A 21304-nucleotide genomic window follows, 5' to 3' on the forward strand; every position below is an offset into this window, starting at 1 on the left:
CTCTAGTGCTTTGAATGTTTATGTTATAAAGTAGTTTCATACACTGTGATGAAGTCACTGCCCAATCTCCTTTGTGCAAAACTACAAATACTTGGTTTACTAAGACTTTTATAGTATTGTTTCCTAACTTTGGAAACATTTTTTGCAGCTCTTCTCTCAGTTTATATTAACATGCCATCATAGAACTGTTCTAGTGTGGGTCCCTCCCTTATTGATAACTCCAAACACTCCAGTCTTTTTCATTAGTGGTAATGTCTCCTTGATTTGTTTGCTTGCTAAGATTCACGGGATTCTTCCAGTGCAAAAGACAGATCTAGTGAAGACATAAGGATGGAGTCTCCATGCTTGGAAATATTAAAAAGCTGTCTGGCCCTGGGCAACTGGTTCCAGGTGACCCTGCTTTACCAGGGGTGGTTGGACAAGATGACCTCCAGAGGTTCCTTCCAGCCTCAACCATTCCGTGATTCTGTAACTTTGCACATACTGTGTTATTGTTTCAAATTTTAAGTTATCAAAGCTTTTATAGTAAAACATGGAAAAAATATATATTGCACTTGGCATCCTCTGTTTTAAATGTAAAAATCAAAGAAGAGTTGGGAGATACTCCCAAATACCCTGAAGTCAGAGGCAAAACTCTCTTCATTGTGATTTCTCTACGATGATACAGTGACTTGCAGAGCCGCAAATGATCTCTAGAGAACATTTCCTTCCTGTGTCACAAAGCATCCAACAGCAAATTACTAGCACCAAAATGTTCTAGTAATAACGGCAAAGTATCATCTGAATCTTAATCGAAAGATTACAGAACAAACATGTTCAAACAAAAGAGGTCAAATATTTTGGAATTTCAGGAGTATATTCTTCCCTTGATACTTGCTGTGTTCTCATTAAATGTAATGGAAGTTCTGTAAGCACAATCCAGTAGAAAGACATATCGCTAAGCTGCTAGCAATATTGTTTTAACAGCTTTTGAAGTGTATCACCAGGAAGCAGATGTGGCTCATATTAAGCAAGTACTGGGGTTAATATTTCAAAACCCTTCATAGTTTCTTCAGTTAAAAGTGAGCACAATAAAAGAAGTCTATAATTTTTATCATATTTGCTTTAGTTCTAATAGCACAGATCAAAGACTGACAATACGAAGTAACATGCATTACACACTGACACACCTTCCATTGCACATGGACAAAAATGTGGCTTATTAGTTTTCACGATATACTCACTTGAGTTCTGGAAAACTTTCAGATGATATCAAACTCTGTAGGGCATGATTTCCTGTTAATTTTAAATGAGTTAAACCATGTAGCCCCGTCACAGGAAAAGAGGACAAAAGGTTGGATGACACATCCCTGCATAACAGCAAATAAAAATCAGCTTATGTGTTTTCATTTTTTTTCTTCAGGACTAGAAGTGTCACACTGGAAAAACAGGTTAGATTTTTCTAACTCAAAAATGACTGCATTAAACTGAGGCTCCAGTCCCAGTCAGCACAGCAAAGCTGCAGGAGTATGCACCTATGTGTCTAGCAGAAAGCTGACAGCAATATCCAGCAGTTAGCTAAGTGCCAAATTTTGACTCCAAACATTCATAGTGCCGGTTTTGAGAATAGCAAATGAACTTAAAATCTGTTCAATAGATTGTTTGAATTAAAGTACAGGAACAGCTTCTCACAGTTTAAAAGATTCAGAGGGATGCTAGTGGGCCCAGCTGCCCTGAAAGCTCCACAGGGAGCAGATGTACAGGGAAGACGTGTGTTTCAGGGTAGGACAGGTCTGAGCTGGAGCACATGAAGGTGACAGTTCTAAGCTGAGGTTTGTCTGAGCAGCTGAGGGAAGACAGCACACATGAGCATGGATTCGTAACTTGGGAAAAGTAAAACAGGTGAATGAAAAAGTGTCAGTGATCAAAGAGATATGAAAAAGTAATCAGAGGGGTAAGTTCAGAGGTATTCTGTTATCTGTTTCTCCCTCTCCCATTTATTCCATGAGCCTCTTCAGTTCTCTTCACAATTACCTACACTGCAATACTTAAGATGGCCAACAGTCAAGAAGGAGGAAGAAGGGGAGTCTGATGCTACTGAAATGCTTTTATGCCCAAGGCTGAAAAGGAAAGTTCCTGTCTCTTGGACTATCTATTGAAATCTAAAGGGTAGACATAAAATAAAGTATGTTGATGGCCTGGTCTTCTACCTATCTGTTTTGGTGTGCCCTCTTGCTCACAATACCAAAAGGTGAAATTCTGGTCCTACTGCAAAGGTAAAAACGACCACTGACTTTGGTCAGAGCAGGACTAGAGACTAGCATTTCAGGAAACACTGGTAGACTGTGTTACTCTCTCTGTGTGTGTATTAAAGGGCTTTTTTCTTTAACCCTCACTGACCATTCTATGCTATTGACAGAAGCTACAATTTAATGCTCACCTCACAAAGTTCTGAGGAAGGCCCCAAAAGGGTTGTCATAGCCAATATTGTCTTTATGGACAGTGCACCATTCAGAAGGGACTCTTTGCACTTTGACAGAAATGAATACCCTTTTCCAGATTTAGATCTCCCAGCAGCTACTGGATTATCTGTGAGCAAATGCCCAGCAGAGCATCTTTGTGACAACCATAGAGCAGGATGACTCCAGAGGATCTTTTTTTCATGTTTTCCCCATACACCCAATGCCTCAAGGATTCACCTTAAAAAGGCATTATAGTGAAGTGAGAAATAGGAAAAAGTTAGTAAGGACTGAGAAGTGTCTGTGAACAAGGCTTGCAAAATTGGCTGCTGATGTTTGGACCACTAACTACTCTGGATGAACTTGCTAAAGAAGAAAAACTATTCTGTCAAATGGGGAATGATTAAACAAAGAAGAGTACTGGAAAATGTTTCTTATTTAGTTTTCAGTCCAGTTCCCTAATCTGGAAACAAAACTAGCAGGAAATATTCCCCACTCCTACAAGAGGCTAAACTGCTAACAAATTGACTGAAGGGAAGGAAAATGCTCTGATATTCTTCATGGACTCCAAATCACTCTGATTACACACATTGTAATACACAGCTTTGCCACAACACCTATGGGAATTGGTGAAGTACAAGAAAGCAGGAATTTAGATGTGCATTCAACAGACCAAAAGACTAGAATAGAGAAAAGCCTCAATGTCTGCTGGGACACCAAGTTATCAAATTTTTGTATGCTCTTGCAAGAAAAATGTGAAAATTTGAACATAAAAAAGACACAAATACTTACAGTTTGATCAGAGATGGTAAAGAGGAGAAGGCATTGGGGTGAATAATTTTAATTTTGTTCCAAGCTAAATCCCTACAAGAAAAGTGAGTGGAAAATTACATACCCACTGAGTGAGTATGGAAGTTTTCATACACTTGATAAGGAGGCCTAAATATAAAAAAGGTATTAATTACATGCAAATATTTTCAATAAGCTTCAGCATATCTCATAGTGCAGAATCTTTTTCTGCATTTTTAAATGATGATGTTAGTCCGTTAATGGTGTTAGTTATTAAACTGACTCTTAAAACATCTTAATGCCTTCTACAGTGTAAGGCAGTTATTTTCAGTCTGCTTCACAGCTTCCCAAGGCACCAGAAAGAAGGGTGCACTATATGGACTTCTTCTAAAAGGTCCTCATGATGTGACTAAGAACAGCAAATCCACTGTCGATAGGCTTACCTTCCTAATCTCAATCTTCACCACTCCTGAAAAATCGAAAGGACTGACAACAACTCTTAAAAAAAGGTATGGGCTTGATCCTGAAAAACTTAGAACCATGAGTAATGCTAGCACATGCGTCTGTGTGAAAACTAGAAAGCTGCATATGACTGGACTCTATTTCTTAAGATACTGTTCTCTATAAAAAGATTTCAAGCTCTCTAGAGCTGATTATTACATGAACCTGTCAACATACCAACTCTGGCTCAGTACCTCTCTCCACCTCCATCAGAAACATTTAGAAATAACAGCTTTTATAGCTCTAAGTTTACACCTTTGAATTCATTGCTGCAGATGCTAAACTTCACAATGTTTGTTCTCCTTTCACAGTTATGACCTAATAGGTGAAAGATCAAAGTGAGGAAAAACAGAAACAAGGATGTTTTGGGGCATATAGCGAGCAGACAGTATATACCCCATGTTTTTGAGAATCTGAGTGAATAGTTAGGGCTGTACTCACAGAGACCGAAGAGAAGCCAGTTGCCGAAACGTGTCTGCTTTGATTTCACCGATTTCATTGTGATGCAAGTCACTGAAATAGCAACAAGAATCTCCTCAGTTTCAAAGGCACTTGGAGGACACTTTGGGGTGTGTTAGATTGTGTTTACAACCCACTTCAGTACAGTGTGTTTGGGTATGTATTTGGGATATGTCAAACCGGCCAGCAATAACCAAGTTACTGATGCTCAAACACATTTGTATATAGATGCTTCTTTTTAGGCTTTTTAGGACAGTTTGATGCTTACATTTTTTGGAGTTTTTTACATGCAGTAAAACAGGGTAAATCTTCCAGCAGGTTATACGACAGATCTCTGTAACACACAAGACAAGACAAGATTAACATCAAAGTAATGTTAAAAGAAAAAGAACTTTCATTGTCTACCTTCAAGCTCAATCTAAAAGAACGTGTTTTTACCCACACTCAGAGAGAATAGAAATGCGCACACTTACTTATCATCTCTCATCTGTCAGATTTTGACTTTTAACTGAGGAGGAGAGAGAAGGGAAAAAGGCAAGATGTATTAACTCCGTATCCTACGTTTGCAAATTCCTTGCATTGTCTGAAGATTTCCTGCCTGAAGTGTAGACTTCTGCTGAGTGTTTTACAGTAACGCTATTGGCCATCTGCTCACAGGGAATATTGGATTTACATCACAGACTTCATATTCATCATGTTTCAATTCTGACAAATATTTAAGCCATTTAAAATAATCTCCTAAGTATATATACTCCTATATTTTCAGAGAAGATTCTGTATTTTTCTGTAATAATCACAATGGACTGTAATCAGCTTTCTGTTCTAAACTTTTAATTAAGCACTATTGCCTCTGGTCCTTAGACTGTTACATCTCGTAACTGAGGGAAATAGTTAAAATTGGAACTAGCTTTGAAATCAATCAGTACATGGGAAAAAAAAAGCTTTAGAAAGACTTGAGCCAAAACTCAACAAATTACAGAATAACTGAAACATCTGGACTGATTTATAGTATAATATAACTAATCAAAACCAAGCCCAGGCAATTTGCAGAAACTGTAGGGGAAAAAAAAATGGAACCAAACACCCACCCCCACTACCCAACAGCACCCAACAGTCTCATCCTACATATACATGTTGCTCAGGGAAAAGTGAATGGGGAATTTGCTAGTGAAAAGGACACAGAAAAAAAGCCTATGCCTATAACTAGGAAAAATGTCCTTTTCCACAGTTATCCAATATTATCTTGTAAAATAGTAATCTCTTTTCATTCCTGTTTCAAATTCTTTGAAACTGGTGCAACTCCACCCATTTATTTTCACTGTTCTTATTCCAACAGGGTCCTATACTAAATTCGATTTGTGGAAGTGGCGTGTGCGTGTTTTTAAGGTCTTCCACTCTGCTTTTACTATGCGTAAAGGCCACCATCTCTCTATCTATCTATATATATTGTTACAGCAGGGAAGATTATGGCCTCTGTTTTTGTATTTTTCACAGGTACTCTGTGGTCCAAATCATGCATGACAGAGGAGAATTCAAGTGATCTGGAGGCTTTTGGGCCAAGGGAAAAGCTGTTTGGTATGTCTGACAGACTGCGGCTGTTCTGTCAAGCCATAGAGAGATCTGTGACTTAGATCATCTTAAAAGCAAGTTATCAGCTTGAATTTTGTACATACTGACACTCTCTCTTCACACATGGTAAAAAAAAATCCCAAAAAGCCCAAACCCCTTCTCCCCTCAGTTTCTGTTAGAGCTCCAAGAAGCATTTTACAGTTTTATTTTTAAGGTGTTTTTTCCCAGTTTGTTAATACATGAGGGCAAGTGGTTTTGGTTTCCGTGCTGAGGTGCACACTCAGCTATGCTGAGTCTCAAGGCCTGCTGAGACCATGTTCTCACATGCACCTTTATACTGCAGGTGCGCAGACACCCAGGAAGCCTTTGTGTATGTTAATCCACATTTGAAACTGTTAGTGACTAGGTAGGATGCACAAATTGTCTTTCAAAGCAGTGTTTGTGCTTGTAGTGTTTGTGGACGTATCTGGGGCAGGAAGCCCCTTCAAGATTGCAGTCTCCAAGTAACTTGTGGGGTACAGCACAACGTTATGTTTTGTGGCACAGGCAAAACTAATGTGCAAACCTGAGTGTGGGCTTGGTAGGCTCACTCCAATTTGATGGGAATGGGCCAAGACCAACTCTGAGTACATGAAATTGCTGTTAACTTGGTTCCCTCCTGCCTTTTAAGTATCAGCTCTAATATACAGAGTGATACTCACAAACCAAAATCATGAATTTCCAATGGACAGTCCTACTCTGGACCGTACAAGTTATTCATTATTATAGCATTTATTTGCCTTCTGTTTTGAGATTCTTTATTGTTTTTGAGTAATACAGAACATTTTTAAACGTAAGCCTGTATGCAGACTTCCTTCTGGCAACGAACTCTGTTTCCATCTTATCATTCTGGAAATGGGTATAGTGAGTCCATCAACTAAAACTTAATTTTTTCTGGGAATGTTCAGCACATCCATACTGGTATTCAAAAATCGTGTTATAATTACTTCTATTTCAATTTGGCCAGAGAACTAATACCAAATAAATTCCTAGTGATGTAATACATAGAGGAAAGTGCTGTTGGCTCATTCTCAAAGATGCGGAGACAATGATTATTTTCTTTAGTGATTAAGCAAACTCCAAGGAAATTTGCAAGCTAAAATAATATTAGATGTTTAGTATAAAAACTATGCCCCAACCATGCCAAGCAACAGTCTATTAAAATTTCAGTCAGCTACTTACGTCTGTCTGGAAAAGAAACTAAAAGAGGAGCATAACAGGGACTCAAAATTGCACGCCTTAGTTATATTTTCCATTCACGTCACTGAATTATCTGCCTCAGTGCAGAAAAAACCCAGACTACTGTAAGAGAGATAATGAATGAAAATAAGGTAGTTCTGTTTCTGTTTTTAAACAAAATCAAGAACCATTTTACCTTTTCCTCAAAATAAGCAATGTTATTATCTTCTTGAGCAACATATGGGAAATCCTGACTGATAAGTGGGTTGTGAACTTTTTGAGTAACACAGGGGCCTGCTCCCTGAGCTGAATTCCTAAGAAGTAACATGATACACAGAAATAGCAGTAATTGGGTAATTTTGAAATCATAATGACTTCAGTTGTCCATTAATCTCTTGCATTAATGTAATGTTAATAATCTTATTGAAACTTACAGCACTTGAAGATTAGGTAACTGGTCACAAGCTGACTTGGGGAGAGAGGTGATCTGCGCTCCTGTGAGTGTCCTGTTGAAAGTATGAATTAAAAAAAAAAGAAGATAAAAAAATTACTTTTTAAAGATTGCAAACCAAATATATGTTTTTAGGACATTCTTTAGAATAAGACAGTAGCCAAAAAAATAAAACAAAGCAAAAGTACTTCTCTAGCACTTACAAACTCTCCAGACTTGTAGTCCCTGTCAGATCGGGAAACTCTGTTATCTGTGAAGCACCATTTAAGGTCCTAGAATTTTAAAACATCACTTCAGTACAACTGTGGTGAGGGAAGTGTGGGACAATCTAGTGCAATATATAAAAATTAATTAAATAATGTAATAAAAAAAAGTAAACACATACAGAGTTCTAAGTTCTGGTAAGTATTGAAAGGCAGATTTTCCAACAAGCTGGATAGGGTTATCATAAAAATGTCTGCAACAAAAGGATAAAAAGGCATTTTATGAAAAATACTTTAAAAGATTTTAAATATATTACATGATTATACTATAAGCAAGTGAGTAAACTCTCTATGATAAATCACAGACTGGTTATAGCAGAGGTGCACCTCTGGGCTTTTCTCACTCACTAATCTACACCCATCCATTTCACATTTTGAGTACTCAAATAGTCATTGTTTTCTTGGTTTTAAAGCCAGAAGCAGTCAACGAAATACTCCCTCTTCCTCCCAGGTTTGCAAAGATAGAAATCCAAATATGAATAATTTTGTAATGACCTCAGACAAGTTTAAGGTTAGCAAGTGGAGAAGTCAGAACTTCACCGACTCAGAATAGGTTCCCTTGCACTTCTCAGGTCATGCTGGTTTTGCACATAGAATAATATTGTTCAAGATGAGTCACTATTTTTCTTACATTTATTTTACAATTTCTTATTTTGAGGTTTGCCCATTAAATGCATTCTCATATAAGACAACGGGAACTCAGACTGGAATCCATCAACCATAGTCTTAGCTAGCTTCTGTATTGCCAGTAATGCTAAGAGACTTTGGAGAAAGAGTTAAAATAAAGGGTCAAAGGCCAGAGGCTGCTACTCACTTCCCTTAAACAGGACATGCAAACTGCCATTCTTTCCATGAAGCTGGAAAGATACAAGCTTGTTTGGTTCTATATTGTTGTGCCTCACAGTAAGCTCACAAGAAGAGCTGTTTGTTTGATAATTAATCACGAACACAATACTTAGTTCCACATTCTCTAGTAGGAAGAGTCATTAAAGGACTCTTACCACTTACATTGTAATAAGTGATGGATTACCCACAAATGCACGCTCAGGTATTGACTTGATGTTATTGCTATGAAATCCCCTATAAAAGGAAAAATGGTTTACACAGTAAGAAAAAAAAGTGATGGCACAATCCATATTCACAATGCACAACATTTTATTTTTTTGGTAATAAGAAAGGTGTCTGTATGTAAAGGTATGTCCTTGTTTTCTGGAATAAGACAAAAAATTCTGAAAAAAGCAAAAGAAAAGCAAAACACCGATTCTGCACTTTTCTAAATGAATAAAACCATTCAGATGAAGTAAACTGCAAAATGGCATTTTAAAATTCAGTTGCCCTCAGTAGGAAACAGCTTTGTAGCTGTATGTCATGTATCTATGAATGTATGTGTGTATGTATATGGATTTAATATAAATACACACACACATGTGAAGTAATAAAAATAATAGTTAAATGGTAATGATTAAATAAATTACAATAAAATAGTATATATATTTCACCCTGTACAAGTTAAACTGCAACTATTTAGTTGGCTGGGTTAATAATGTATTGCACAAGTTTGTCAAGTACATGATTTTATAAATTTTATTTTAATACACTGAGCCTCCCACAACTACCTTTTTGTTACATATTTTAAATGTGGACATGAACAAACTATCAAGTGTAGTTGTGCTTGCTGGATAGAGGGCCAAATCCTTGTCTCATTATTAATTACTGGATTTTATTCATATGAATAATTCTCCATTGTGAAAAAGAAAAGAAGCAACTAAGATTTCAAAAGAACAATGATGATTTGTGTGGGAAACTCCCATTAGCTCATTCGGGTATGAAAAAGGCTTCCAAGCTTAAATTTACGCATTTCGATGGCCTCGAATTGTTCACTGATGCAAGTATACTTGGCCATTACTTGAAAAGTCCACATTATTGGTTTTACTTGTTTAGGCATTGTGCTACTGCTGAGCTGATGAGCTACACAGCACGGCTCTGAATCCCTCGATCTAGTTCTTTTGCATGCAACAAAAACTGCATCCATGCAGATGCAGACTATAAGCAATATTAGGTTCCCATTTAATCTAGAACCAGTAAACAGCATAGTTTTGTGTCTGTGTTGAATGGAATTCCTTGCATGGCAGAAAAGCAGACTCCAGCGCACTGATGCACAGAAAAGCCTGACTGAAGCACTTCGGAGCTGGTCAGAAGAGTGACTACTCACGGCTGCAGCCTGTGTCCTGGGGCACTGTACCCAAGCAATACACCCTGTCTGAACTGAAGGCAGTTTATTGCCTGTCAGTTCACACACTGAGCAAAGAAGCAGTAAAATCTATCTGCATCCCTGGGTAAAAAGACTATAATAAGGCCAACACTGGGAAAAATCCAGTCAAAATCCAGTATGGAAAACATTATGTATGCATTAACTTTGGCTAACAGCTATAGCCACTTTCTTTGGAGAGATAACTACTCCTACACTTCCTCCTTGAAGTGCAGAGCATCTGGGACAGTGGTGTCCCTGTAGCATCAAACAGATATGGTCCTGACTTGCTGGCCACTTGCTAGTAGATCTCCAGTGATGACTGGCTGTCTTCGGCTCCTCCAAGCTGTAGACAAAGAGCCATAGTCTGTGTTTTCAGCTCAGGCACAAACTCTGAGAGAAATGAGGTCCCTTCCAGGGACCTTCCAGATGGAACCTCCATGGGCCTGGGCTCCCACTTGGGTGAGAATAGCAGGGCATGCACAACATGGGAGACACAAGGGAGACTCCTTGTGCTTGTAAGATCAACTTCCAGGGCCCAAACAAAGCACTGAAGCACGCAGTCTCATGGTCTGTGCTGGCTTTGGGGTGTCAGGTTGCAATTTCACACTCCAAATATTTCTTGCACCTTGGATCTTATCTGAAACACTAAGTTTGATACTTAGAGATGAAGTCCTAAGGGGTCCAGTAAGTAATCTCAAGCACATGAGGCACTTTGCTGGACTGGGCAAGGTTTATTTACAGCACACCTGGATTATCCACATTTGGCTACTGACTCCAGAGGTCAGCAAAAAGGCAATCCTTCGAGGCCACTGCATTTCATACCAATTATTGTAGCTGACAGATGACAGAACAGCAGCTGAGAACAGGTGGCCTGAGAAACTCATAGCCCCGTGCCCTCCTCCAGAGCTGCACTCTGCCAGCACTGGAAGTGCTGAGCTGGAGTCAACACTGCCTGGGGATCCCTGCTTTGGAAAATATCCCAGGTAGCTACTTAAAGCGGCTTTAAGATCAGTTTGTGATGTATCAGGGGTACAGCCAGATCCAGCTAGTATACAAAGCCCTTCTTTTTCCCAAAAAATCTATGCTGATGGTACCATGATAAATAATTTAAATGGAAAGATTTCTGAACATGCATACGGATGTGTACATTGTGTGTGTGATGTGTGAATATAATTTAATTCATTTTTTTTTATAATTCAGCTGTTTCTTACAATAAACTTGGCCAGTTTCTTTTCATGGTTGATTTTTTTAAATGCAAACTATGCCTGTGTATCCAGAAGTGTTTTACTTACAGCATTACTATGGACTCTTTATATTGAAACTGCTTTAATGTAATGGGGGGACAGAGGGAAGAAGATAAAGACATTTACACCTGATGGACTAATAAGGGCATCATGCCTTGCTCCTCTTAGATTAGAAGACTGTGATATATTGGATTGCCTGCAAAATCCAACTGTTGCGTTTGGGACTCAGAGTGACTTAATTGTTTTTATTATTTACGGTATTCCAAGAATGAAGTTTTTGGAAAAAAAAAACACCGCACAAGGCAGTACAGAAGTTGTCAGAACTTGAATGCTCTAAACTGAATGTTGAAAACGATCTTTTATGCATGTTGGCATGTTTATTAGTTTTTCCTAGGATATCAGTTTTTACGGATGACCGATAAAATCACCAGCATTAAAAAAAAAAATAATCACACACTAGTCAAAACATCCTCCTTCCTAATATAAGCTCTGTACTTACAGTTCCTTTAGGTTTGTTAGTGTCCTGATAGCGGTGGGGAACTCGTCCAGACTGTTGTAATTTAAATCTCTGTGTGAAAATAGATTTTATTATTTAAGTTATGCACTGCGTAATGGGTAACATAGAATTGTTGGCATTTGTAATGAAATATCATCTTCCTTGCATTGAACAAATACATACAGCCAAAAGCCAGGAAATCCTCAAAAGTGTACGGATGTTTTCCAACAAACACTATTTAGGGCACATTATCATTCCTATTTTTTATCAGCATCCTATTTTTGGTTATATCTTAGCTATTCTTCAATAAAGAAAACATAAGTGGATTCAGATCCTGCTAAGGGATTTACTGTTTTGTAAATTGCTCATCTTTTTCATTATTAATGGGAAAAAAGTCTTTCAAGCAGAACATTCAACAACGTTGTACGGTGAGCTGCGTTTTACATGGCTAATGCATCTCACTATAAAGGTTTTATTTGCTTCTGATTTACTGTCCAGTTATATTAGATTTTTTTTATGATTAAAAAAACTCTGAAGAAAACTTTCCCAATGGTAAAGTGGTAAAAATAAGAGATACTGAAGTTTGGAGGGTAAAAATGTTTGGGGGAAATCTTCCTCTGCCTAAAACAAGTGGGAAAACATACAGCAAGTTCAACGTTACCATTAACTGTATTGTTAATTTTAAGATTTGTCAATATTCATATGGAGAATGCTTCTAACCACACGAACTGTGAAAATGATGGTTTAGCTAGAGTAGCGACTGCTGCTTTAAGCACCGCTCTAGCTGCAGCAGCAACTAGACTTTACTATTGTAGGCTGAGTGCACCATAAGCCTCCTTCTACCCAAAGTGATGGTTTAGCTGGAGTAGCGACTGCTGCTTTAAGACCCGCTCTAGCTGCAGCAGCAACTAGACTTTATTATGGTAGGCTGAGTGCACCATAAGCCTCCTTCTACCCTCAGCGTGAGATGCATACACTTTAGCATTCAGAAGACATCTGAAACTAAAATTGAGATATGCCAGTTTACCATGATGCTCTCTAGCACTGCTTTGTGATGAATATAGTCTGAAAACAAAAAACTTTAGCTTTTGCCTTTTTGAATAGGGAAAACACAAATCACAGTTTACAATAGACTGAAATTGAAATAGCATCAGGCTGAAGTAATGCAGGCAGGAAACTGCTGTCTGAACTCAACAAGGCTTTCCTTCCTGCTTGTAAATCTCTCTCTCTTGCTTATTGACAAAAAGAGATTACAGGCATGTACAGTTTGGTTTTGCCCTCCAGTGATACGTGGTTTCCAGACCTATATGTTGATGCAAATAAATGATCTTAAAGCTGCCATCCATCATTTACACTGAGATCTCTTTGGATTATCTTGAAACTGTCTGGAAACTGGTCTATACAGTACACAATTACTATGCTTGAGGCAAGTGCTCCATTCTCTTGTGGCAATGAAGTATCTGCATCTACACTTATTCCCAGGTTCCTGACTGTCCTCTATGTTTTCATCTCTCTCATGCCAGGTGGCTGGGACTGGGTTTGCAATTACTTATTCCATTGTTCTGATTTTCCCCATTTTTGTCAAAGTGCCTTGTGAATCTCACTTAACAAAACAAAACAAACAATTACATTTTCCTTTGCCCCTTCTGGTCCCCCTTTCTGGTGCTACACTAGGGGACTTCCTCTCAACTCATAGCCAGCTAAAAGTCAAAATTGTAATTCAGTGGCAAAGGGTCAATGTAATCAAAACTAGTGATTAAAAAAAAACAAACACAAAACTTGCTTTCTGATCTTAATGAATCATGAAAGTGGACAGTACATAGTTCTATGGATGAGAAAGTGAATAGTTATCTTTAGACTAGCAGCATTCATGTTTGAAGCTTTGTCTGTTTGTTCCTTGTAACAGGCCTTTTAGTGCCTGTTCTGGTTGGGTGAAATACTGAATCTTTGAAAATTATGACTATGGCAGGTGGCAGGGGGCAGAATTTGCAAGGTTTTACTGTTCCTGTAGACTTCTGGGGGTCTGTGGGGTCCTCTAGCAGACAACATCTTTATTTGACTAACCATAGCGAAATGATTTGTCCTAACCATCAGCACTGTGTCCCAGTTTGGCGTTCTGTATAATTATTTGTTAGAAAACTCAAGAAAATTTTAATCAGTCTGGACAGAACTACAATGAAAACTTGAGGAAATGTCAATCTTTTACTAGTGCTATTCTTTATCAGGGCTCTTTAAAGAAAAAAAACTTGGATACAAGGTTTTAAAATAGGGGAGATTTAGACTAGTTTTAAGGAAGAAATTTTGTACAGTGAGGGTGGTGAAACACTGGCACAGCAGGTTGCCCAGAGGTGGTAGCTGCCCCATCCCTGGAAACATTGAAGGTCAGGCTGGATGGGGATCTGAGCAACCTGGTCTAGCTGCAGATGTCCCTGCTCACCGTAGGGGGTTTAGACTAGATGAACGTTAAAGGCCTCTTCCAAACTATTCTATGATTCTATAATTCTAACTGAAACATTTCTCTTCCTTCCTGCATCATTTAGCTACCTGGCACTTTCACTTTTTCCAGGAATCAAAAACATAATAACATCTAATTTTATAACCCTTCTTTATGGAGAGACAGCTTCTGAATGTTTTCGTTATGACAATTTCCCAACCTCGCTATTAGCTTTATTGATTAAACAAGACAAATAAATAGTACTAAACTAGGCAAACACAACTGTTCATGAATAGCCACTTCTTTTTCAATGTTCAGTTACAGTTTTCAACTGTCCTTCACACAATTTATCAATTGACAATGCTTATTAAAAAGGCAAACTAATTTTACAGTCAAAAATAGGATTTGCTACACAGAGTCATTGTAAACTGTCACTTAGATCCTGTAGTGATTAGGCAAGCCAAAACCCACACTTGGCTTTTAGGCTATTTTTATTCTTTCACAATATTAATGAAAACACTCTAAAAAAAAAGGGAAACAAATAAGAGGTCAACTCACAAAGTCTCTAGGTTGTGGAGCCCATCAAAGCATTTCTTTCCCAGGGAGTAGATTCTATTGTTATGGAGATGTCTGCAGGGGAACATTAAGCCCGCAGTCAGGAAAGCACACTGCACACACAGCAGACTTACGCAAAACATTTTGATGGTTAAATCAAAAGAAACTTATTTTCAGGCATGCACTGATTATATGCAAGTCATGGTTTTGCAAAAGTACGTACAGAAGGCACCTCCACCATCCTCCCTCCTTTGTCCTGTTATCTTCCCACCCACACAGGCTTCCATTTGGTTTCATAGAAGGGATTTGTTTTGAAACCACCTAGACAGTTTAAAAAGCGTGTATCCTGGAGTTCCAGGTTGGGGTCTGCATATTGAATACTGGGAAATTGCAGAAATATTCCCAGTGCTTATTAATTAACATGTTGTCTTAAAATCTGTGTGTGGGCTGTGAGGTGTATATTTGGAAGATGTATATTCAGAAGGTGTTAGAGGATTTGGCACAGAACAGGAGCAGATGAGAAGGTGGATAATACGGCAGACAGGAAAGTGGCATTAAGCTTGCAGAATTAAAGAAAACACAGAGCCATAAGTAAAAAAAGTCTTTGCTTCACTGAGATGAGTAAACCAACCAATCTTAAAAGTGCTGTAACTTGCCTTCCTTTAAAACTATAAAAATCAACAATTAGTTGCTCAAATGTTTAGCAACTGAAAGTAATTTCATTATATATTTCAACCAATTACTCCCGCTTGAAGGCTCAGAGTGCTGCCAATTTCTAAGCCTTTTAGACCAACACAGAAAAAAACCCACTCTGTGTGAAGCTCATTAATGTGAGTAGATACAACCTGGAGACACTTTAGGTTGTTTTTTTAAAAAGGATGCCTTTTTCCCAGTAGATTTTTCCTTTTATTCTATTCTTGACTCTCCACCCCTACAGTGGAGGAAACATAAGGGAGTAGAACTTTAAAAGGGCTGTGAGAGAGACTGCCAGGCACTTTCCCTTCAAAGCTTCATTCTGCTCTGAAAATAATCTTAAAGATTGGAGGCTCTTTGCACATTCTGTAGAACCTATAGAAAATGAACATATCTGTCCATAAAAGGCAGATATTCTCATGGCAAAATGGTTTTTTTTCCTTTCCTAGGAAGAAACCGTATCAATTTTTTTTTAAATGTCTATGCTGACTTTTAGTACTTTAGTTAGTATGAAAAGTACAACTGCAAGCTTCAAACCTGCTCCAACTGACCATGCATTTTTGCACTGAGTTGAAAATTTGTCAGACTGTATAGAGTAGCAAACAGAAGAAAGCAGAACAAAACATAAAGATTTTGATAAGCCAAAGATATCAGATGTTGTTGATCGTGAGGAATGATTCAATTATTAATAAATATGAAGCCCAGAAGATTATAAGTAAGCAAGGCAGACTAAAGTAAGGAAACGTAATGGACTAGAAGCAATCAGAGCATGAAAAGAAATAACTTTCTCCTGCATTTCTTAACTGTTCTCTTATCACTATATTTCTGGTAGGAATCTAGAGAACACCGTTCAAGACAAGAGATTGTCTTTAGCATTACTGAGCTAAGCCTAGAAGCTGAGTCAAATGACAACTCCATCCACTTTTTTTCCATTTAACTTGAATGGGATTGATACTTAGTGTAAACAGAAGGCAAAGATTTAGCAGCTGTTACCCGTGGTTTTGATACCCTACAAGCTTATATGAATATATTAAGCACTAGCCAGAGACGACGATTATAATTGTCAATGAAGAACCCTGGTGTGTGCCAGGTTCAGTGCTTACACTGGATCTAGAATATGCTAAAATATGGTGAGTGTCTTAGAGACTGGTTTCAGACAGCTTGTAAAGCTCTGAATATATTCTTCTCTCTTTAATAATACTAACATTTTCCAAAGTATCCCGAAATAACTTCTCCATCTCAGTTTCTCCAGCCAGTCTAGAATTTTTTCCGTTTGGTACATTCCCAGAAGATAAAAAGCTGAAACCATGCTCCACAGTGTACCTTGCAGACTTTGGTGTGAGCTACGCGTGTTTCATTTAGTTTACCTCGTATGCAAACATAACAAAACTACGTATACTTTCTATTAAGGGAAGTGCACACTTTTTCTACTGGACGGCATTCTTTCCAAGTCACCCAGAAAGCTTTCAGTTCCTGTTTCTAATCTTACCGCATTCAGCCTTAGAGTCTTAGAGGGCACACAATTCACCTCTTCCTGTTTGTTTTGCTGACCAGATAGGGTGATTTTTTAATCCCATTACGTAGTTCTTTATTGGAGATGGAAACTTTTAAGCTAGATCAAAACAAGTGATTTAACAAATGCTAGTTTAACTGTAGGAAGATAAAAAAAAATCTGTTTCTCCAAGATAATTTTTTAAAATTTGGTTTGTAGTACATATACAATCCAGAAAACTTAATTTATATTTCTAAAAGAACATTTTCTGCAACCAATGAAACTGATTGCTTGGTAAAGGAATGTCACTAAACCTAGTGCAAATGCAGAAGGAAAACTGAGGATTTACAGCCCCAAGATATCAATTTAATATTAAGACTGTAAGAGAAAAGAGACAATTAACCAATGTATATACCTATTTATCTATCATTTACCAACTGGGGAGGGACTAGGGGAATATTTAATTATTAAAGTAATTAAAGCATCTTCAAGATATTTATCACAAAGAGGTCAAAGCCCTGCAAAGAAACTGAGGTTATGTCTAAAGAGCAATCAATAAAACTTACAGAACTACCAAACTAGAGAGGTTTCCAAAAGCATAGTCTGGTATGTAATGAATTTTATTCAGTGCCAATGTCATTGCCTGAAGTGCTGGTAAACTTCTAAAAGCTTGGACGGGAATTTCTGTCAAAGAATTATCATCTAGCCACAGGTGTCTAAGGGAAACCAAGCCATTGAAGCAGTTGGGGGGCACATAGTTGATGTGGTTGGCATCCAGTCGTCTAGGAGAAAAAGAAATAGAGAAAATAATTGACTCTGAGAAAAGAACAGTGGACTTACACAATGGGTATCAGAAATTATCACCAAGAACACAACTCCAAAGGATGGACATAGTTTGCCACATCCATTTTTCATTTCCTGGAGATTGTACATTTCCATCTTGCTCGCAGCCTCTCCCCTGAGACGTCACATCGTGTTTACAAGTCTCCCTGTCAGCTGTCTATCCACAGACAGCTCTCCTTTGGAGCCATCACCTCATTGAGAGCACACGCTGATCACTTTTGAGCAGAGCCTCTCTATAGACTGGGGATGAATTTGCTTCCTTTCCCAATTATTTGCAAGGATGGAATAAAAAAGTGCAAGAAACTCAGTCAGAGAGTCTCTTTCAGAACCTCTAAATCAGTGAGCTGTGTGATGATTTGGTTTTCCATACGCTAGATACCCATTCTAAGAGCCAAAAATAAAACTCACTTTTGAGACTGCTCCTGTTTTACCTTTCCTTACATATTGTTTATTCCAATGATTCTAATGAGCACTGAGGTTCACACTTTTTAGTAGTGGTCCAAAATGTTTTTTTAAAATAGAGATTAGTTTTGCTAATGTGATGTATTTAGTTTGAAAAAGAACTTTTTAAATACACTTCAGTTGCAGCAGAGCCAACAGAGGGAGCTCAACTGAACGTTGGACCTCTTCAGAATCTGCAGGTGGTATCTTGCTCTCACACTCACATAAATAAGGATTAAATCTACTGAAGCTTTTGCATATTTGGTGCTGAAAATATTATGTTGTATATTCACTGGCTTTTGCTTTTGCTCTGTTTTGCTTTCCCATTGTGATACTTTCAGGGAAAGATTTAAAAGTTTGCTTCATTTTTCTGAAACTTCATGAAACATCCAGGTGGTGACGTGTATTCTGATACACTTTTTCTGCTTTTAATGTATGTAGTGACTTGTACCTTGTTCAGAACATGAAAGCCACACTCTAAAACTTTTCTTGAAGATGTCTGTATGGAGGAGTAATTAAGTGAATGGTGAAACAGAAATAAATTTAAATAAATGTTTGAAAACATTACGGAACAAACAGCCACACCCAGGGTACAAAGAAGTAATTCTGCACAATGTAAATTCAGTCTGTTTGAGAGAAATGCAATACTCTTTGTGGCAGGCATACTAATCTCTTTATTTAAAGCTGCTTCCTCATTTACAGTCATGTAAAATGTCAAGTCCATTCTATCTCCTGCTCCATGCTGCTCCTACCTACTGCATGAGAACAAATAATGACTGCTAAGGCTGCGTGCCAGGCTGGCAAATAACTGAGACAAGGTCAGTTGGAACAAATTTATAAAGTTCAGTGTCAAAGCCCTTGTACAATTAAATTTTCAATATAATAACTGACATGGCAGGCAGCAGAGACAGAGCTTCCAAAATAACTCAAGGGTCTGTCAACAAATGGGTGAGTTTGGAAATGTTTAGAAATACTAAGCATGCTGTACCTCCCCCATTCCCCAGGCAAGAACCATGCTACGCCTGTGTTTTCAAATAAGGTATAATTTGAATGAGTAGATGAGGTTTCTTTGTGTTCAGTCAGAAGTAAATTTCTTCCCTGGGTGATGCTGGTATGTAAACTAAGAAGTTACAGTTGCCTTAGTTTGACAGTTACCCTGATTAAAGAATGGAGGCTTTATTCAAACTAAATGTGTTCCTGTATTACAGTTAACATTTTGTTCAATATGAAGCCTGCCTGTGCAGCTCTGATGTCCCCGTTGACTCCACAGGAGGTACTCAGAGGATGCCCGGCTGTGTGGTGAAGCCAAGTCAGTTGTTTGTATGTGATCCTGTGGCTGAAATGGCAGTATTTCTGCTGTCGTCAGTGAGACCAGGATTTTTATCTTACCAATATTCTGTACCAAAGTTCCCTAAGGAACTGATTTTTTTTAATAGCTGAAGTTTCCAAATCTAAACCCACTACTGGCTATACTACCAAAATACACAACACAGAAATAAAAACACAACTGCTGTAATATAAATGAAATTCTAGGTAGTTGAATTACCGTTGAAATAAAGCTTGTAAGAAATCAAGAAGCAACAATGATTTGTGCTGCAGGTCCTGTAACTGGATTACACAGCCTGCAAGTGCTCGTAAGAAATACTGCCTCAAGTGCTCTTTTGTTATCTAATCTTTCTAAAATTTCCAAGTACCATTTTCCCTCTTGCAGATACTAAATGGTTTCAGCAGTGGTTATGTTTCCTGTCATACTGTAGGTACTGCAAACTGATCTATAAAGCATTGACCAAAATCACTGTTTTCAGCCAACTGTTTTACATGTGTTGATCAAAGTTTTGGCACTTCCAGGAATAAACCCATTAACTCACAAATGTGACCCTATTTATAATTGAAAGATAGATAGATAACATGGTGAGTTTGAAAGCTGCTATTATATTCCAGAGAGAGCCAGTTTAGGGAAGCAGACATGCTTGATCTCTTCTGATCGGCAGCACGTAAGTAAAGCAGCCATTATGAAATTCACCATGAGCTCACTTAAAATGTCCAGTCCTGTCAAAGCAAATGTTTGAGCTATGCGGACTGTATCTCACTGGTGTCTCCTGCGGCATCCTGTGAATGTTACAACCATATGCATAAATTATGAAAAGGTATTATTCATATAGAATTGTAAGCAGGACTCATTTATTGGCGCTATAAAACAGGTGAAGGTAAGCCGTTTTGAAAAAGATTTATTTCACATTTTTTGATCAATTCAATATGACTGGATACTTAGTTTTGTATCACTGGTAGGTTTCTAAGAGTATATATTTTTTCCTTATTCTGAGTCTTCTCTCAAGAGCAAGCCCAGCTCAAGGTACTGGATGTACCTTGTGATCAATAAATTCCTAATGTCTTGTTGGAGTGTCTTGCTCATTCATTCAGGGCTAAATCAAATGCTAGATACGGGATTGGGAAGGAGATCTCTCCCAGGTCATTCTCCTCTGAAACAAACAGCTACTACATGGATTGCCTCTTCCTGCAATGGATGAGGGCCTAAACACAATGAAGGGCTCAGAGGAAAGCCACAAAGACAGATAAAGAAGTCAAGGACAAAATGTTTCTTCTGACATTTAAGTTTAAAATAGGAGAGGTAAAACCAAATGAAAAGGGGCTATATGTAACAGGTAGGGGAGAAAGAGAAGTGAGAGCATACGAGGACTGATTTTGGGCATGTTGGATTAAAGAAGAGGTGCATTCCACCCCCTTCTACCACCTTCCTCTTCTCCTGACCTGGCTCTGTTACGCAGGAGCCACAACCAAGCCTCACCACAAGGTGTGGGGCAGGGATCAGGCACCTGGCCTGTCTGGGGAGGGTAAAATGGGCACCTACAGCCCCACCATCTTTGCTAGTGTGTGGTGACATGGACCCTCTCAAGGGTGTGTTCACAGGAGTTTGACTATAGCCTCATACAAGTAATGGCAAGTGACATAGAAACTGGCTCTGTAAAGTGGATCTAATGAGAATATAGCTGGCTATTGTGAGCCATGTTTTTCAAACATAGCCCTTTATGCAGGATATCCCCTTCAGTCTGCAGGGAAAAATACTAGGACTATTGCAAAAGCTTAATTAAAACACACCAGTACAGCAGTTCCTACAGCTCACTTTCATCTCTGCCCTTGTGTGGGCT

General features: G+C 38.2%; 1 protein-coding gene across 2 annotated transcripts in view; it reads right to left on the reverse strand.

The window, feature by feature from the left end:
* LGR5 (leucine-rich repeat containing G protein-coupled receptor 5) overlaps positions 1-21304 on the reverse strand; it is a 56234-nt gene that overhangs the window by 6979 nt on the left and 27951 nt on the right. For both annotated transcript variants that reach the window (XM_010139196.1, XM_010139197.1), the window contains 11 exons: positions 17420-17635; positions 14672-14743; positions 11683-11751; positions 8697-8768; positions 7811-7882; positions 7629-7697; positions 7409-7480; positions 4456-4521; positions 4170-4241; positions 3231-3302; positions 1224-1349 (listed from right to left, as the gene is read on the reverse strand). In XM_010139196.1, the coding sequence (XP_010137498.1) occupies positions 1224-1349; positions 3231-3302; positions 4170-4241; positions 4456-4521; positions 7409-7480; positions 7629-7697; positions 7811-7882; positions 8697-8768; positions 11683-11751; positions 14672-14743; positions 17420-17635 (978 nt within the window). The remainder of the gene's footprint in view (positions 1-1223; positions 1350-3230; positions 3303-4169; positions 4242-4455; positions 4522-7408; positions 7481-7628; positions 7698-7810; positions 7883-8696; positions 8769-11682; positions 11752-14671; positions 14744-17419; positions 17636-21304) is intronic.

The sequence above is a fragment of the Buceros rhinoceros genome, unplaced genomic scaffold (assembly GCF_000710305.1).
Source record: "Buceros rhinoceros silvestris isolate BGI_N320 unplaced genomic scaffold, ASM71030v1 scaffold47, whole genome shotgun sequence".
NCBI classification, from domain to species: Eukaryota; Metazoa; Chordata; class Aves; order Bucerotiformes; family Bucerotidae; genus Buceros; species Buceros rhinoceros.